Genomic DNA, 13449 nt, shown 5'->3' on the forward strand with positions numbered 1-13449 from the left:
GATCGATCTTCTGTTAAAAATACTCCAGACCCCCAGTGGCTCAGTCCCACCTCCAGTTCTGGGGTTTCTATCTGAATCGGGATGGGTTGTGTAAATGGTTGCCTGGAGACATTTAGGCTTCATGGTTGCCTGGAGACAGAGCCGGCTAATGGGGTGGAATTAGCAGTGTGTCTGATGACACGGGGTTGGCGCACTGAATTCTGCCGTTTGATGACGACGTGTGCGGCAAGGTGAGTTCTCGCTGTGAAGGGGACAAGCTAGTTCTCATGTTCGGGGCAAGGCGCTGGCACGGTGGTTAGCACTGCTGCCTCGCAGCGCCAGGGACCTGGGTTCGATTCCCGGCTTGGGGTCCCTGTCTGTGCGGAGTCTGCACCCTCTCCCCATGTCTGGGTGGGTTTCCTCCGGGTGCTCCGGTTTCCTCCCGCAGTCCAAAGATGGGCGGCTTAGGTTGATTGGCCGTGCTTAAAATTGACCCTTAGTCTCAGGGGGATTAGCAGGGTAAATGTGTGGGGTGACGGGAACAGCGCCTAGGTGGGGTTGTTGTCGGTACAGACTCGATGGGCCGAACGGCTTCCTCCTGCACTGTAGGGATTCTATGTTGCTGACGGTCACTGGGTGGGGGCCAACAGTGGGTTGTAGCGCTCCGCGGAGGCTGGTGAGAGGTTTGTCATACCCTAGGCCTGGGGTTTCGAGTTGCTGAGGCCAATCCACTTACCTTCCGTGCAGCAGCTGGCAGGGGCTCAGAGAAGGCAAACAGAGGGACGGCCAAGTTGATGAAGCCATTTCTGAAGGCCTGTTTCGGCCTGTGACCCTGAACCACTTTGTAGAGCTCCAAGCACACTAGGCCAACGATCGCAGCAGTAGTGGTGGCGATGGCGGGGATAATCCTCCCAGCAATCAGTTTGCTCTGTGACATAAAAGAAAAAAATCAAGGTTAAAGAGGATCTGCCTGAGTGTTAAACATGAACTCCAAATGTTTTTCACACTGCCGGCCTTAACCCAGTTACACCTCCTCCACCTGCAGCCTTAGCATTCAACGCCTGTTCTGAAGACCCAAACACAAAATCTCAGCTTATCCCCCAGTACACTACTGAGGGAGTGCCGCACTGCCAGAGGGTCAGTGCTGAGGGAATGCCGCACTGTCAGAGGGTCAGTACTGAGGGAGAGTTTCACTGCCAGAGGATCAGTACTGAGGGAGTGCCGCACTGTCAGAGGATCAGTACTGAGGGAGTGCTGCACTCTCAGAGTCAGTACTGAGGGAGTGCTGCACTGTCAGAGAGTCAGTACTGAGGGAGTGCCGCACTGTCACAGGGTCAGTGCTGAGGGAGTGCTGCACTGTCAGAAGGTCAGTGCTGAGGGAGTGCCGCACTGTCAGAGGATCAGTACTGAGGGAGTGCCACACTGTCAGAGGATCAGTACTGAGGGAGTGCCGCACTGTCAGAGGATCAGTACTGAGGGAGTGCCGCACTGTCGGAGGATCAGTGCTGAGGGAGTGCCGCACTGCCAGAGGGTCAGTACTGAGGGAGAGTTTCACTGCCAGAGGGTCAGTACTGAGGGAGTGCCGCACTGCCAGAGGGTCAGTACTGAGGGAGTGCTGCACTGTCAGAGGGTCAGTGCAGAGGGAGTGCCGCACTGTCAGAGGGTCAGTGCTGAGGGAGTGCTGCACTGTCAGAAGGTCAGTGCTGAGGGAGTGCCGCATTGTCAGAGGGTCAGTATGGAGGGAGTGCCGCACTGTCAGAGGGTCAGTACTGAGGGAGTGCCGCACTGTCAGAGGATCAATGCTGAGGGAGTGCCGCACTGTCAGAGGCTCAATGCTGAGGGAGTGCCGCACTGTCACAGGATCAATGCTGAGGGAGTGCTGCACTGTCAGAGGGTCAGTACTGAGGGAGTGCCGCATTGTCAGAGGGTCAGTACTGAGGGAGTGCCGCACTGTCAGAGGGTCAGTGCTGAGGGAGTGCCGCACTGTCAGAAGGTCAGTACTGCGGGAGTGCCGCATTGTCAGAGGGTCAGTACTGAGGGAGTGCCGCACTGTCAGAGGGTCAGTACTGAGGGAGTACTGCACTGTCAGAGGATCAGTGCTGAGGGAGTGCTGCACTGTCAGAGGGTCAGTACTGAGGGAGTGCTGCACTGCCAGAGGGTCAGTACTGAGGGAGTGCCGCATTGTCAGAGGGTCAGTGCTGAGGGAGTGCCGCACTGTCAGAAGGTCAGTACTGCGGGAGTGCCGCATTGTCAGAGGGTCAGTACTGAGGGAGTGCCGCACTGTCAGAGGGTCAGTATTGAGGGAGTGCCGCACTGTCAGAGGATCAGTACTGAGGGAGTGCCGCACTGTCAGAGGATCAGTGCTGATGGAGTGCCGCACTGTCAGAGGATCAGTACTGAGGGAGTACTGCACTGTCAGAGGATCAGTACTGAGGGAGTGCCGCACTGTCAGAGGGTCAGTACTGAGGGAGTGCCGCACTGTCAGAGGGTCAATACTGAGGGAGTGCCGCACTGTCAGAGGGTCAGTACTGAGGGAGTGCTGCACTGTCAGCGGATCAGTACTGAGGGAGTACTGCACTGTCAGAGGGTCAGTGCAGAGGGAATGCTGCACTGTCAGAGGGTCAGTGCAGAGGGAGTGCTGCACTGTCAGAGGGTCAGTGCTGAGGGAGTGCTGCACTGTCAGAGGGTCAGTACTGATGGAGTGCTGCACTGTCAGAGGGTCAGTGCAGAGGGAGTGCTGCACTGTCAGAGGGTCAGTGCTGAGGGAGTGCCGCACTGTCAGAGGGTCAGTGCTGAGGGAGTGCCGCACTGTCAGAGGATCAGTGCTGAGGGAGTGCTGCACTGTCAGAGCGTCAGTACTGAGGGAGTGCTGCACTGTCAGAGGGTCAGTGCTGAGGGAGTGCTGCACTGTCAGAGGGTCAGTGCTGAGGGAGTGCCGCACTGTCAGAGGGTCAGTACTGATAGAGTACCGCACTGTCAGAGGATCAGTACTGAGGGAGTGCCGCACTGTCAGAGGGTCAGTGCAGAGGGAATGCTGCACTGTCAGAGGGTCAGTCCTGAGGGAGTGCCGCACTGTCAGAGGGTCAGTACTGAGGGAGTGCTGCACTGTCAGCGGATCAGTACTGAGGGAGTACTGCACTGTCAGAGGGTCAGTGCAGAGGGAATGCTGCACTGTCAGAGGGTCAGTGCAGAGGGAGTGCTGCACTGTCAGAGGGTCAGTGCTGAGGGAGTGCTGCACTGTCAGAGGGTCAGTACTGATGGAGTACTGCACTGTCAGAGGGTCAGTGCAGAGGGAGTGCTGCACTGTCAGAGGGTCAGTGCTGAGGGAGTGCTGCACTGTCAGAGGGTCAGTGCTGAGGGAGTGCCGCACTGTCAGAGGATCAGTGCTGAGGGAGTGCTGCACTGTCAGAGCGTCAGTACTGAGGGAGTGCTGCACTGTCAGAGGGTCAGTGCTGAGGGAGTGCTGCACTGTCAGAGGGTCAGTGCTGAGGGAGTGCCGCACTGTCAGAGGGTCAGTCCTGAGGGAGTGCTGCACTGTCAGAGGGTCAGTGCTGAGGGAGTGCTGCACTGTCAGAGGGTCAGTGCTGAGGGAGTGCCGCACTGTCAGAGGGTCAGTCCTGAGGGAGTGCTGCACTGTCAGAGGGTCAGTACTGAAGGAGTGCTGCACTGTCAGAGGGTCAGTGCTGAGGGAGTGCCGCACTGTCAGAGGGTCAGTACTGAGGGAGTGCTGCACTGTCAGAGGGTCAGTGCTGAGGGAGTGCTGCACTGTCAGAGGGTCAGTGCTGATGGAGTACCGCACTGTCAGAGGGTCAGTACTGATGGAGTACTGCACTGTCAGAGGGTCAGTGCTGAGGGAATGCTGCACTGTCTGAGGTATTCCCTTTTGGATGAAACATTAAGACAAGGTTCTGTATAATCTCTCAGGAAGATGTAAAGGATCCCTTGAACTCTATTTTAAAGGACAAAGAAGTTCTCCCCAGTGTATTCTGGCAAATATTTATCCCTGAGCCAACAACATTAAAAGGATTATATAGTCACGATCACACTGCTGTTTCTGGGAGCTTGCTGTGCACAAATTGGCTGCTATATTTCCAGCATTATAACAATGAAAAGAGATGAACAGTGCTTCATTGGCTGTAAGATGCTTTGGGATTACCTGAGGCTGTGAAAAGTGCTGCAAAAATGCATGTCTTTATATACGCTTTGATTTCCAGTATTGTTAGGGCACCAGATCAGATAGCCTAAGGTATATTATGAAGTCAGACTAGACTCCAACAATTTGCTACTTTAACATTAATGTGAGGATAGGATGTTTCACTCCAAACGCAATGCTAATGACACGCTGGGAAGCTTTTATCAAATTTTATTTAACTGTTTAACTGTAACAAGTGAATTTGCTTAACTTTTAAAAATTGACCACAACTTAAACATGACCAAGATACAATTATTAACTGCCAAACTATCGCTATCAGCTCTAACCAAGCAATGTTTCTCTCATAAATTAGCTAGCAAAACCCACACATCCTCGCTTTGACTTAGGTTACCAAATAATACTAACAAATTAATAAATAATACCAATACTTTCTTCCCTCTAGCAAACCTAACAATGTTTGATCTCTTAGCTGCTTCACATGCTGTGCCACATTTAAATGCTGCCAATCAAGCTCACCAGCCCTAGTTAATCTCTCCCTAGTGGTCGTCACATCGTCCAATAATGTAGTCTCAGAACGCTGACTCACCAATTTTGCCTTGATCAATTTAAGTGGTCCCCTTACCGCAGGACCAAAAATTAATTCAAAGGGACGGAATTTAGTCGATTCATTAATCCTTAATTGCAAAAAGTACAATTCCTTTATCCCGATCTTTTGGATAATCCTGACCATAGACCTTCAGCATGGTCTAAGTTTGTTGTCACTGTTCTAAAGCTCCCTGGATTTTTTTTTAATTCATTTGAGGGACTGGGTGTCTCTGACTGGCCAGTATTTATTGCCCATCCCCAGTTGCCTGAGGACAGTTGAGAGTCAACCACATTGCTGTGTCACATGTAGGCCAGACAGGGTGGGGATGGCAGATTTCCTTCGCTGAACGACATTGGTAAACCAGATGGGTTTTTCCAACAATCAACAATGGGGTCATCAGTGGATTCTTAATTCCAGATATTTTAAAATATTGAATTCAAATTCCACCATCTGCCATGGTGGGATTCGAACCCAGGTCCCCAGAGTATAAGCTGAGTTTTTGGATTAACAGTCTAGTGATATTGCCACTAGGATGATATGCAGTTGATTCAAATTGCTTTACGCCCAAGCTATCCATAACTTCCCTGAATAACCTTGAAGTAAAATTGGACCCTTGATCTGACTGACTTTCTGTTGCAGTCCGTATTGCGTAGAAAATTTAAATAACTCCTCTACAATCCTCTCAGCTGTAATATTAGGTAATGAAATAGCCTCCGGACATCTAGTAAATACATCGATTATAATCAATAGATACCGATTCCCACTTTCTGCTTGAGGGAGGGCTCCCATGCAATCAACGCGGACCCTTCTAAATGGTTCCTGAGATGCCAGAACGGATATTAAAGGTGCTGATTTGATTATTGCTCAAGGTTTTCTTATTACCTGACACATACGGCAAAATTCTACCACATCTTTATGCAGTCCAGGCCGATAAAAACGCTTTTGTATTTTTCCTTATTCTGAAATGACCTCCTATGGGACCCTCATAAGCTATACGCAACAACTTCTTCCTATAACCCACCGGTAATACAACTTAATGAACTTCTGCCAATTTTTCAACTGCCTGAATGTGTAAAGGTCTCCACCTCCTCATTAAAACATTATTAATGTAATAACGTCCCGATGTACTCTCCCATTTTCCTTCTGTGTATGCTTACTGATACAACTGCTTTATCTCTACATCTTTCTGTTGTAGCTCTGCCAAATTTCCTAAATTAAAGATACCCGCTTCACCCTCCATCTGTTCATGTTCTTTATCAACCATCTGGTCAAAGATTATTTCTGATAACTGAACCTCTGTCTCCTTATCTCGATTATTTGATTTCTGCTCCTCCTATCTCAACTTGTTGATCTTGCGACCACACAGTTAAGAAACGTCCCAGGTTAAAGCTTCCTGCCATACCTCAGGTTGCACTTTATTTGACTTTCCAGGGGCTTTCCAAGCTCAGTAGGCTGCCATCTGCGATCCAGCATTGTAGGTACCCAGGATAAACTGTATCCCTGGAAAAGATACTTGCCCTATAATCCTACCACCATTTCACCACTTTTCACCGCACTCTCCAACCTTACCTTACATCATGGAAAACTACTTTTTTCACCATTAATTCCCCATTTTCTGGCAATACTCCCTCCGAACTACATATCTCCTCATCTTCCACCATTAAAGACTGATTTAACCCTGTACCTCTTAAAATTTGAACGTCCTTACCCACCCCTCCTGGTACACGTCACTAAACCGTACCCACATAAATAAACTCTTGAAACTGATCTGGCATTTGCTTAGCTTTGGCTATGGTCTTCTTTGCCACTTTGACAAACCCCATTGGCTTATCATGTCATACCATGTCTCTCTTCCCAGTGACTTTATTAAGTCACCAGCACTGCGACTTTGCGTGTCAAACTTTATTGCAATGAAAGGTGATGACTTAGTGGTATTAATGCTAGACTATTAATTCAGAGACTCAGCTAATGTTCTGCAGACCCGGGTTTGACTCCCAACACGGCTGCTGGTGGAACCTGAATTCAATAAAAAGAACCTGGAATCTACTGGTGACCATGAAACCATTATCAATTGACAGAAAAACCCATCTGGTTCACTATTGTGCTTTAGGGAAGGAAATCTGCCGACCTTACCCGGTCTGGCCTACATGTGACTCCAGAGCCACAGCAATGTGGTTGACTCTCAACTGTCCTCTGGCAATGAGGGGTGGGCAATTAATGCTGGCCAGTCAGCGATGCCCATGTCCCACAAATGAATTAAAAAAAACTGAATGGTGTTTAGTCACTGCTGCAGTGATGTTGCTGCATAGTCCAGTCATTTTCAACAAACTGCTATTGGTCAGGAAGTCTGTTACCCTCGGAATGTGTAAGGGAGGGACAAAAATATCGGCCGAGGTTCTGACTCCCAACACCATGTCGGGCAGTGGGCAGTGAGGGCGGCTGTGAGAGGTAGAGGCCCTTTCTATCTCTAAACCCCTCTTATACGCTTCAATTTAATCAATCCTCCATCTCCTCTGTTCCAAAGGAAACAATCCTAGCCTATCCAATCTTCCCTCATGACTAAAATTCTCCAGTCGAGGCAACATCCTCAATGTGGTTGACTGCCCTCGAGCAACTAGGGATGGGCAATAAATGTTGCCCGCCATCGATGCCCATGTCCCACAAATGAACAGAAAGAACACCTAAAGTTTCTTATTTCTCTTCCACCTTCTTCATATGTTTCTTTTTTAACCTGAGGTAAACTATCCTGACTGTCTTCACCCAGATAGAACATAGAAAACTACAGCACAAACAGGCCCTTCGGCCCACGAGTTGCGCCTATCATATCCCTACCTACCAGGCCTATCTATATCTCTCAATACCATTAAATCCCATGTGCTCATCCAGAAGTCTCTTAAAAGACCCCAAAGAGTTCGCCTCCACCACTACCGACAGCAGCCAACTCCACTCACTCACCACTCTCTGAGTGAAAAGCTCATCTCCTCTGTACCTACCCCCCAGCACCTTAAACCTGTGTCCTCTCGTAGTGTCTTCGTTGCCTTGAACACCTGAGGGTTTCTCTTTCTCCTGGGTTCTATCCCTCACAGATTGTAATTGGTGTGAAAACCAAACTTTGATTTATGAACCAATTTAAAACCATCTGACAAAGTGTTGCTACTCTTGCAGTTTTAACCTTTATGCGCTTCCGCTATTTCAAGTTGAAGATTTATTTTCAGCTCATGAAGTTCTAATGCTCTCTCTCTCTCTTTTTCCTTTGCCAGCGCATCTCTCTCATTTCCTTAACCTTTCCTTTCGGCTCTCTCTCTCTTTCCTGTTGTGCCAGCAGAGCTGTTCTCTTCCTTCCCTTTAGTTCTTTCTTTCTCTTTTCCCGCAGCAGTTGCCTCTCTCTCTCTCTCTTTTTCTTTTGTTTTCATTCTAATCCAAGCTGTCTGAGTTATTTTTCTTGTTTGCAGCCGTTTCATTTGTAATTGAATTCTAGCTAATTCCGATAATTCCAACAGTGTTGCTGCCAAGTTTAAATGCTGAGATATCACTGAAATTATCTCTGCCTTCCTCGCCTGCCTTTAGCGGGTTCGCCTAATCCAAAAGCTTTGCTTTAACCACCCCTTGTAAACCATTCCGAGAGACCTCTTCCACACCCAGGAAATCTTTAGCCGCTCAAAGAGCTATTGTTCCATCAGGCATTTCCTGTTTAAACTAACCAACACCTGAAAAAAAATCACCAATACCTCAACATCCACTGACTTATAGCTTTTAATCCTGGACAAGCTCCCAATCTTTGTTAGGATACCAGATCAGAAATCCCAAGTTATATTATGAAGCCAGACTTGAGTCCAATATGGCATTAATATGAGGGTAGGATATTTCACTCCAGGCACAATTCTACTGACAAACTATCAAAGCAAATTTCATTTAACAATTCAGTTTAACTAAAACAAACAAATTAGCTTAACTTTTAACAATTGAATAATACTTAAACATAAGAACATAAGAAATAGGAGCAGGAGTAGGCCATCCAGCCCTTCGAGCCTGCCCCGCCATTCAATAAGATCATGGCTGATCTGTCGTGGCTCAGTTCCACATTCCCGCCCTCTCCCCATAACCCTTAATCCCCTCGCTTATCAAAAACGCAGCTGGAGTACTGTGTGCAGTTTTGGTCGCCGTACTTACGCAAGGATATTTTGGCCTTGGAGGGAGTGCAGAGGAGGTTTACTAGGCTGATACCGGAGTTGAGGGGGTTGAGCTATGAGGAGAGGCTGAATAAACTAGGCTTGTACTCGTTAGAGTTTAGAAGAATGAGGGGAGATCTCATTGAGATGTATAAGATGATGAATGGGATGGATAGGATAGAGGTGGAGAGGCTCTTCCCGCTCAGAAAGGACAGTAGGACTAGGGGGCACAGCCACAAGATAAAGGGGGGGCGTTTTAGAACGGAGTTGAGGAGGAACTTCTTCATTCAAAGGGTGGTGAATCTCTGGAATTCTCTGCCCGTTGAGGTGGTGGAGGCTGCCTCGCTAAATATTTTTAAGACGCCAGCAAGACCTCCCTACTTTTATATTCAATCCCCCTCGCTATGAAGGCCAGCATCCCATTTGCCTTCCTGACCACCTGCTGGCTGGGTTTTTGCGACTCATGCACAAGGACCCCGAGGTCCCTCTGCACCGTTGCCTGCTGCAGTTTTTCGCCACGTAAGAAATAGTCCTTCCTACCATTCTTCCTACCAAAGTGGACCACCTCACACTTGCCAACATTAAATTCCATTTGCCATTTCCTGGCCCATTCGCATGACAAGATACAATTCTTCACTGTTAAGCTATCACTATTAGTTCTAATCAAGCAAGTCCAACGGGCAACACAGTGGCACAGAGGTTAGTACTGCTGCCACTCAGCACCAGAGACCTGCATTCGATTCCACGCTTGGCTCGCTGTCTGTATGGAGTCTGCATGTTCTCCCTATGCCTGTGTGGTTTTCCTCCGCATGCTCCATTTCCCTCCCACAGTCCGAAAGACATTCTGGTTAGGTGCTTTGGCCATGCTAAACTCTCCCTCAGTGTACCCAAACGGGCGTCGGAGTGTGGCGACTAGGGGATTTTCACAGTGACCTCATTGCAGTGTTAATGTAAGCCTACTTGTGATGCTAATAAATAAAAACTTTATTTCTCTTACAGACTTAAGCCCCTCTTTAAAATTATTTTCCAAACCACAGACATCCTTGCTTTGACTTAGATTACCAGTCATGGAGCTTTTAGAAAACCCCTGGAGAGAGAAAGGGAGAGACACTTCTTTCTTCCACCAGCTCCAGGCTGCAACTGCTCTTCACTTTGAAACGAAAATGAAACTGTTCTATCCTGCAAGCTTAGCTTCTCCCATTAACCACATGGCTCTGTCCCTCAATCAACCTGATCAAAATTCAAATGACTGCATGCCTTGTCTAAAATCCTGGGAGAACATAAGTAAACAGAAGACCCTTTAACTCTACAAAGTAACACTTTCCTGGCTAAAACCAGTAAAGCAGCTCTCAGCATTTGAAGTGCATATAAACCGACTGCTTGTAACAAAACACTGCCTCTTAAATTAGTCTACAGAAAGATAAAGTATGATAATAGCACTGTACCACAGTGTGAAAGTGACCCAGGAATCATTGGTCACAACTATTGCTCATGTCAGGATTTGTCTGATACGTGGAATTGGGCAATATTTAACTGCTCTGAATATAATTGTTGAGCTTATCAGCAACAGACAAGCTCTGACCTCCTACTTTCTTTCAGCCACAGCTCAAGTGCACAAGCATCTCTATTTTCGCTCAAACACTCCATCAGGGCCTCTAACCTACCCCTATCCCCACCCCTTCCCACCCTCTCCTGCTGGGCCCACGCCCTGAACCACCTAGCAGCCTTGCCCAGATCTTCTGCAGCTTTTGGACCTGGAACACAGAGCTGAATTTTACAACCTCCTCCCACTGGCAAGATTTTCCAGTCCTGCTGAAGTCACTTGGCATTTCACCCGCTCATGTTTACATCTCATAGGGTGGCACAGTGGTTTAGCATTGCTGCCTCATGGCGCCAGCAGCCCAGGTTCGATTCCCAACTTGGGTCACTGTCTAAGCAGAGTCTGCACATTCTCCCCGTGTCTGCGTGGGTTTCCTCCGTGTGCTCCGGTTTCCTCCCACAGTCCAAAGGATGTGCTGGCCGTGCTAAATTCTTCCTCAGAGTGCCCGCACAGGCGCCGGAGTGTGGCGACTAGCGAATTTTCACAGTAACTTCACTGCAGTGTTAATGTAAGCCTACTTGTGACATGAATAAATAAACTTATATTACAAAGAAGTCTGCCCCCCCACCCCCTTGGGAAGTAGGAGAGGGACTGAGTGTGAAAGAACTGGAGAGAGAGAAAAAGGTGTACAAGGAGAATAAAATGCTTGTGAAAGATGCACAGAGAGGAGGCAAACACTAGGTACAAATATTTTATTTATATAGTGACTTTCCCAACCTTAGTATGTTCCAAAGCATTACTCCAAACTAAATATTTTACAAGTGTTGGAAGCTCCCACAAGATAAGCTGTACTTCTTAATGTTGCCCAGGGTTTGTTTTTGAAATCGCAATCTTTATAAATTACTGGATAATTTCCCATGAGGTTGTTCATTAAAATAAAAATTGGTATGTCTTTTGCTTGTCTCCCGCCTAATTATTTCCATCTCCAAGTGTGTCATCCTCTCTCCCTATGTGGTCTCCCCCAAGGAGAACCTAGCTCTTTCTCGATGTAGTTGATTTTTTTTTTACACCCACCCCAGCGGGCAGGTGGGGCCTGGGTTTTGGTGCGTTATCTGAAAGACAGCATCTCTGACAGGGAGCTGTCTGCCTCGATTCTTTGATCAAGTGTTGGGAGTGGAGGAGGAGAAGAAATAAGAAATGAAATAAACAAGCAGTGGTTAGCACTGCTGCCTCACAGCGCCAGGGACCCAGGCTCGATTCCCGGTTTGGGTCAATGTCTGGGTGGAGTTTGCACATTCTCCCCGTGTCTGCATGGGTTCCCTCTGGTTTCCTCCCTTAGTCCAAAGATGTGCTGGTTCGGCTGATTGGCCATGCTGAATTGTCCCTCACTGTCAGGGGGAGTAGCAATGTTGGGTTACAAGTATTGGGCCTGGATGGTCAGTGCAGGCATGATGGGCTGAATGGCCTTCTTCTGCACTATCGGGATTCTGTGAGATGTGTTTTTTGGCGGGAGCAGCGACAGTGAGTCAGCAACCAATATAAATTGAGAGACGTAAACAGGTTGGGCCCATTTGCATTCCTTGTTTTACAGAACCAAAGCCCAACGAAAGTTGGCAGAAGAGAGAAGTAGGGAGGGAGGTAAAGAAAGAGAGAGAGTGGGAGATAATTAGAAGGTGAGAGACAGACAGACAGTTAAGGCAGAAGACAGGCCGATTTATTGTTCTTAATGAGCAAGCCCGTGGGAAATCAACTGGTAAAAGATTGTGTTGTAAAAAAAACTAATTAATTTTAAATGCTTTCAAAGCGAAAGTGTGCATGGAGATTGTGCATCCCCGTGCTGAGTTATTAAGGCTTTTGGTAGGGGTTGTGACAGGACGAACATTAGGTGTTATTCTAAGGATTAACAACACTGTGTCATCCAGGCTAGTATTTGCACGCAGCGCTGCTGTAGTTGGCACGGCCCAGTTAGCCTCCAGTGCCAATGGGATCTTGCTGAGGTCATCTGAGTGTAACCGTGAGTGCAACATTTGACATGTACTAAAACCGCTGAGAACAGATCCCCTGGGTTTATCACTGAGGGTCTGGATACTTTGGGACTCTCTTTCTCAAATGTGACTAACATCCAGGAAAAATTATGTTCTTTCACAGAATCCCTGTGGTATAGAAGGAGGCCATTCAGCCCATCACTGACAACAATCCCACCAGGCCCTATCCCCACGTAGTTACCCGGCTCGTCCCCCTGCTTGAGAAAGGGTTGGGGGTGGGGTGGGGAGAGAAAAGACGTGTCAAGAGACAATTGTCGTATCTCAGGTAACACCAGTTAGATCATAAGAGTCCCTACAGTGCAGCTGGAGGCCATTTGGCCCATCCAGACTGCACTGACCACAATCCCACCCAGACCCTCTCCCCGTAACTCGACACATTTACCCTGATAATCTCCCTGACACTAACAGGCAATCTAGCACGGCCAATCTACCTAACCCGCACGTCTTTGAAGTGTGGGAGGAAACCGGAGCATCCAGAGGAAACCCATGAAGACACGGGGAGAACATGCAAACTCCACACAGACAGTCACCCAAGGCTGGAATTGAACCCGGTTCCCTGGCACTGTGAGGCAGCAGTGCTAACCACTGTGCCACTGCACTGTCAATAAGGAAACATACAAAAACTTATTTTTACACCGTGAGTTGTTGGGATGCACCCTCTAAAATGGAGGAGAATGTAGACTCAGTTCTGACATTCCAAATGTGGCACGGTAGCACAGTGGTTAGCACTGCGGCTTCACAGTGCCAGGGACCTGGGTTCGATTCCTGGCTTGGGTCACTACCTGTGTGGAGTCTGTATGTTCCTCCCGTGTCTGCATGGGTCTTCTCCAGGTGCTCTGGTTTCCTCCCACAGCCCACAAGATGTGCTGGTTAGGTGCACTGGCCATGCTAAATTCGGTGAGTGTACCCAAACAGAGTGTGGCGACTAGGGGATTTTCACAGTAACTTCATTGCAGTGTGAACATAAGCCTCCTTGT

At 48.2% G+C, this 13449-nt stretch overlaps 1 protein-coding gene across 1 annotated transcript in view; it reads right to left on the reverse strand.

Annotated features, from left to right (window-relative positions):
* LOC145341333 (ubiquitin-like modifier-activating enzyme 1) overlaps nt 1-13449 on the reverse strand; it is a 261826-nt gene that overhangs the window by 96120 nt on the left and 152257 nt on the right. Inside the window, exon 22 of the mRNA XM_080186247.1 lies at nt 716-907. Coding sequence (XP_080042373.1) covers nt 716-907 — 192 coding nt within the window. The remainder of the gene's footprint in view (nt 1-715; nt 908-13449) is intronic.

The sequence above is a fragment of the Carcharhinus amblyrhynchos genome, chromosome 3 (assembly GCF_965287045.1).
Source record: "Carcharhinus amblyrhynchos chromosome 3, sCarAmb.v2.hapA, whole genome shotgun sequence".
Lineage (NCBI taxonomy): Eukaryota > Metazoa > Chordata > Chondrichthyes > Carcharhiniformes > Carcharhinidae > Carcharhinus > Carcharhinus amblyrhynchos.